Source organism: Priapulus caudatus, unplaced genomic scaffold (assembly GCF_000485595.1).
Source record: "Priapulus caudatus unplaced genomic scaffold, Priapulus_caudatus-5.0.1 Scaffold378, whole genome shotgun sequence".
In the NCBI taxonomy this organism is placed as follows: domain Eukaryota; kingdom Metazoa; phylum Priapulida; class Priapulimorpha; order Priapulimorphida; family Priapulidae; genus Priapulus; species Priapulus caudatus.
In genome coordinates this window covers 124,474-131,037 of record NW_014577439.1, presented here as the reverse complement: position 1 = coordinate 131,037, position 6,564 = coordinate 124,474, and the positions used below count along the sequence as shown (strand labels likewise).

The following is a 6,564-nucleotide window of genomic DNA, read 5'->3' as shown; positions in this document are numbered from 1 at the left end:
CATTGTGTGTGTTTACGCGGTAACTGTGGATTTTGTGCAGGTAGCTTGTTGAGATTTCGGCACGCGCGCAACGAGGCTGTCCATGTATCTAGACGGCGAGAGGGTGGACAGGTCGCGACCGTGACGAGCGAAATTGAGCCCACTGACTCGGCCGTCTAGCATCGGCTGACGACCGACACCGCGCCTCCCGCTCACAGACGCGCACAGCTCGATGAATGTGAGTACTGGGAACACGCGCGAGGAAACTGGAAGCAAACAACGCTCGAAACCATGAAGAAATACTATATATACCTGCGAAACCTTGAACTTATATATATACCTGCTGAAAAACCTGTAAGATATAGATATACCTGCGAAACACTGTAAATAATGATAATACTCTGAAACCTTGTAAGATATATATAACGCATGCTGAACTTGTAAGATATATGGAATAGCCTGCGAAACCTTAAGAATATGAATAACTGCGAACCATTTAAGAATATGATATAGCCTGCTGAAACCATGAAGAGATAATGATACCGCTGAACACCATTGTAAGATATATGAGATACCGCGAAACCATTGTAAGATAATATGATAACCTGCGAACAATGTAAGATATAATATCCCTGCTGGAACGTGTAAGATAATGAATATACCTGCGAAACCTTCAAGATCATAGTGATATACACGCGAAACGTGTAAGATATATATATACCGCTGAAAGACTTGTAAGATAGTATCGATATACCGCTGACTACCTGTAAGATATATGATGATACCGGTGAAGACTGTAAGATATATTAATACTGCTGAAGGCCTTGTAAGATAGATGATATAAGCCGCGAAAACTGTAAGATATAGGATATACACGCAACATAGGCCCTCGGTGACATTGTTTGGAAGATATGTAAGTCACTTAACATATGTAAGTAATGCCTACTGACCATCGCTAAATGTATGCAGGCAGGAATGTGTCCCTAATACAGCTAGTTAAACTTTAACTTGAACACTTTTGTATGGCCCTAAGATAAAAATTCGACCCTTGCATCTGCGTTTCAGACATTCCCGGATGACATCACGTCACGCAACGACCTTCTATGGAATAATCGAAAACGGACCTGATGCCGCACGTGCTTTCGTTATCATACCAGAAGGGGGTCCACCACCGCGCCCGTCAAGGTCGCAATGGCATCAGCCGCAACGGTCAACGACCAGTTGTCGCATGCACAGGTGGGGCTGTAGCGCTGTAAGGCAGCTAAGGCAGTAGCCAGGTGCATGACGAGTGAGGCTTAAATGCACTAGGACCCTAGAACTGTCTTGCGTTCGCGTTAACTTTGCGAGAGCCGAAAAGCGTTTCGCGTCAACAGTATCGGTGAAACACAACGTTTGTCCATGTTGAGTCTGATCGGATAAAGGCGCTGACTGCTAATATTGGTCGAGTAGTAATCCACTATAGTGCACCGATGCAGTAATCACGCACTGAGCCGATGTTGAAGAGTACTAAAGATACTATAGATGTAATATACTGTAATAAGCTAGAGGGATTATCAGAGCATCTGTGCAATGTAGAGTCACGTTGATGGGCATTCGCAATAACATCACTTCCACCCCACGCAATATCGCAGGTATAGGGTACGCGTGTGCCACGGCTACGTTTCATTAATCACGTGAGATTCGCGGGTTTCTTTAGACAACACAACGAGGTAGGAAGGACGCTTGGCAATGGTTCTCCCCTGCTGTTCGCTTACGACCCCCGGTAGCTTTCTCATCGTTAATGTTTTTTGCTGCATGCATGCTGGCCCATCACTGGTCTTGGATAATTATCATCACTCAACTGCCAGGTCCACGTTCTTATTGGACAAGAGAAGCAAAGTGAGAAACGGTAATCACGATCGCATTGTCTTTTCAAATAATCAGCTCGCTTCGTGCTATACGGTGGGTGGAACAAGCGGCTTAAGAGGGTTTTAGTGTGTAGTAAGTAAATAAGCATTACTACCATGACATATCTATACATCAATAGATTTAGCCATGGTAGGACGAATCCGTGAATAATGTAACTCGTACAATATAATTCGTGAACACGTGCACAGTATACGTATGCTCGCTAGAGCAATTATTACTGCGAATATCAAATTACATATTCACAGAGCTGTGTCAAATCATGGCCCATAAAGTTGACGCTGTGATTAATATAGTTTGACAAACGCTAACACACTCATGCGATAACGGGTTGTATCGCTGAGGAGTGGAAATCTTCGATGGTCCCCTGATCACGTAAACGAATCACTAATTACAGCTTTATTTATAATATAAGATATATATTCTAATATATAAGATAAATATATAAGATAGATATAATATAAATAATATAATATAATACATGGCCTCCCATCATCTCTCACGCCTCAGAGTAAATTAATCGTGAGAAAAAGCCAGGCCATCCTTAGTTTAATGCTGCTGTCATTACTCGGTTTTAATGTGTGTGTTCACACTTCACACACTCATCACGCACGCACGCATGCACGCACACTCACTGACGGGCGGACGTACATACGCACGCACGCAAGCACGCATGCATGCACACACGCACACATGCACATATGCATAAACAGTTGTTTTGGTAGTTGTAGAGATCATTAGAATTCGTAGTTGGTGTAATATGAGCTATCTGAACTTCCATGCTGTGACCATTTTGAAACGGCACTGAAGTATGTATTTTCTATATACGTTTTTACATGAATATATATGTATGCTGATGTTTATACATGAATATACATTATGTTCATGATTTTCATGTAAATGTATTAGATTTTGTGATTGTTCTTGGTGTGAGTGATAACACTATGAATGTATTAGTAATTTTTTCTAGAAGAGAACAAGAGTGTGGTGTGGAATGATGGGTATTGTCAGCAGATTTTCAGGTTGTTTATTATTTATTGAAAACAAAATGTACTATCAGAGACAAGAATATTGTTTTATTTCAAACAAGTACCAAAAATATGAAATTAAATTAAACTGTTATCATGAAAGCATCATATATGAAGTCAAAGCAAGATTCTGATCTGTGATGATAATAAATACTAAGTCGTGATAAATATAATCTTAAACCTGTGGTAGTCACATACACTCAATGATGCATAAAGGTCACTCTAAGGAATTTACTAAACGACCCTATATCTGTTCTATAGAGGTGGTTTACTGTATAACAGCCAATCAGGGGAATACCTTAAAGTGCCCTTTACTGACAGATGACCGTTCTGTAGAGGTCACTGCTAGCACTGGTTTGATTGTGGTCACATAAGTCATGCATCATCTTTCAGGGACAATTACTGGATAGGAAATCTAGACGATGCTCCTGAGGGTTTCACCGTCTCCTTCTACGTCAACTTTGATCAGCTGAGAGAGAACAGCTTCGTCTATTCCTGTCCCACCATCCAGGTACGTGTCATATCCACGTAGCGTCAGCTGTAGAGTTATGTGAGTGTGTACTAGCAAGTTACACTACAAGTTATATGGGTGTATACTAGCAAGTTACACTACGTGTTATAAGAGTGTGTACTAGCAAGTTACACTACGTGTTATATGAGTGTATATTAGCAAGTTACATTAAAAGTTACACTACATGTTATATGAGTGTGTACTATGAAGTTACACTACAAGTTACACTACAAATTATACTACAAGTTACACTACAAGTGACATTACAAATTATATGATTATGCACTACCAAGTTACACTACAAGTTACACCTCAAGTTACACTACGTGTTATATGAGAGTGTACTAGCAAGTTACAATACAAGTTACACTACAGGTTACATGTGTGTGTACTAGCACACAACATCTGTGTGTATGATGTAAGCACGTGTGTGGTGTGTCTGTAGGTATACTACGCAGGAGGACGACTTCACGCTGAGGCCATGACGCAGAACAAGCACTGGAAGATCGCTGGCTCTCCCGGCAGCATAAGACCCAACCACTGGTGAGCGTGCTGTACATTGATGAATAACCGAGGACGAGTGAGGATACTTGCTCATGTTAGTCAATAAAGTACATTTTGTGACACTGGAAACTATTTCAGTCTTCTGGTATTCAGGTATCCTGAGCAAGTTTTCTATTCACGCCTAAGAAAAATAATATTTATACCTTGTGCTTATAAATTTGCTCTTGTGTTAGTCGAAAATATTACTTAAAATTGATTAGTGTTCTAATTCTTGTCATAGTTCAGTATCAATTTATGTCATTTTAATAGATAATGCGTAAGTTATCGTTACCATTGCGTTTGCTCTGCCGATGTATGAGTGCAAATGATTGAAGAGGTCAAATATGTCTGCTGCGTTTTGTTAAGGTCGAGGCAAACTCTCACGGAGACGTTCCGTGCGTACGGCAAGGGTCACCTTGATGAGTACCAGCTGTGGAAATGCGCCGTGGTATTCCACATCCACTGGTCTCATCCTGCCAGAGGTAGGGTGCAACAGATCACGTTCTGAGAATAATTTAGCCTTGATACCATGAAGTGCTTTGTCTCAACCATCTGAATTGCTCATCCTCGCCAGCTCTGCAAGAACTCGACTTGTTGAAGCCAGACACGATGAGGTGCCAAGTATACATAACATAAGTACCCACAATTACTCAGTACTTACATACTCTGCAGTTATTATAATCGACTCGGAGTTTTAGTGCCCCTTCTCCCTTTATATACGTTACAAATCAGAAGCATTGTAGCTTGTTGGCTTAGACTTATGTAGGCTGGGCCTTTGCTGGCGATTAACGATGACGTTTGATCGTGGGATGATTCCTATAGGGCTACGTACGAGCCAGGCACTGCGGGCACCTTACCATGGACGTGCTGAGGGAAAGCACGATGCCGTCACCCAACCTCACTATGCAGTGTCACGGGAGACGCCACGCCTCGTCCACGGGCAAGAAAAAACTATGCGGCTGAAGGTATAAATTGTTGTTGCAAGCTTTAGGCCTGTGTAGGATTGTCATTATCGTTAGACGCTTCTCCTAATATATCTATGCTACTATCCATCCATCCATCATCCATCCATACCACATCCATCCATTCCATCCATGCCATCCATCCATCCATCCATCCATGACCATCCATCCATCCATCACATCCATACCATCCATCCATCGCATCCTCCATCTCATCCATCATCCATCCACCATCATCCTCCAATCCCATCCCATTCATTCCATCCATCCAATACATCCATCATATATTATATATATAATATATATGTATGTGTTGTATAAGTCAACATACATTTACATGGCTGGTACAAGCCTTCCAATGCCTTCAGCAACGACCCTTGTTTTCAGAGTACTCACATTTACTTCAGTAGGAATGACAGCAGTCATACAATTATTGTATCCTGAAACTTGGCAACAACGAACAAAACTGAAAACACGCCTAAGAACACTGGTTAAACTTGAACTAACCCCAACACACTACAGCTTGGTGCGACTAACAACCAATTTTTTTAAAACAACAGCACACGAAAGTCTCGTACGCGTCTCTACAATTGCCTCTAATCGGTCATACCGTGTTTCAGTTGTCGGCGCGAGACAGTACCTTGAACCTAGGCAACCACTCCGAGTCCGTGGCATCGGTTAACCTCGAAACGCGTGCCCGCACGCTTCAGTCTGTCCAGCTACATCAACTTTGGCACGTTGCGTGACAACGTCTTACTCACTTCTCCTCGCCGTCCTACAACGTCTACTACCGTAACAACAAGCTATAATGCCGTCTTCGATCGAAGGCAAGAACGTGTGGACCGTCTCACGGACGCAGATAGAGGCCGGGACAGTGTTGAGTGACTGTACACTTCGTAGTGTGTGGCTGGATTTAGTGAGCGTGTTTATTACATCACTGACATCTCACTGGCGTACGTGTTGGATCATTGCTGCGTTATCTTCGTCAGTATGCAAGTACCTGTGCGTATCATGAAACGTAGCTAAAACTTTAGTGGATACTAATGAATATCTAGAATTTATAAATTATTGTTATATAGATATCTATAGTATCCACTAAAATTTAGCTACGTTCATCATAGCCAATAGGTTACTATTTATATAATGTATTTAAAAAAAAAAAAATTTGCAATCGTGAATTTCAGTATCTCTATCGTCTATAAGACATCAGTGTAGACAGTGTACTCCGTACGCTTGCATTTGTCTGTGTGATATAACGTTGTAACTGTGAACGCTGCCGGTAGCGCTATCTGGCATTTGTGTGTGTTTTCACTGCGTTGTAACTATGTGGATGTTGTGCAGGTACTTGTTGGAAGATTTCCTGGCACGGCAAACGAGGCTGTCCGATTGTATCTAGACGGCGAGAGGTGGACAGGTCAAGTCGACAGTGACTGAGCGAAATTTTGAAGGCTTCCCCACTTGATCGGCCGTTAAATCGGGCTGGACGACCGGACACCGCGCCCTCGCGCTCAGCAGACGCAGCAGCTTCGATTGAGGTTGAGTATTGGGAAGCATGCCGCGGAGGAACTGGAAGCAAACAACCTGCTGAAACCTTGTAAGATATATGATGATACTACGCTGCTGAAGAACGCTTGGT

General features: G+C 42.2%; 1 protein-coding gene across 1 annotated transcript in view; it reads left to right on the top strand.

Annotated features, from left to right (window-relative positions):
- LOC106809700 overlaps nt 1-6,362 on the top strand; it is a 67,785-nt gene extending 61,423 nt beyond the window's left edge. Inside the window, exons 21-22 of the mRNA XM_014812869.1 lie at nt 5,549-5,605; nt 6,270-6,362. Of these exons, the coding sequence (XP_014668355.1) occupies nt 5,549-5,605; nt 6,270-6,362 (150 nt within the window). The remainder of the gene's footprint in view (nt 1-5,548; nt 5,606-6,269) is intronic.
- Nucleotides 6,363-6,564: the final 202 nt, after the last annotated feature.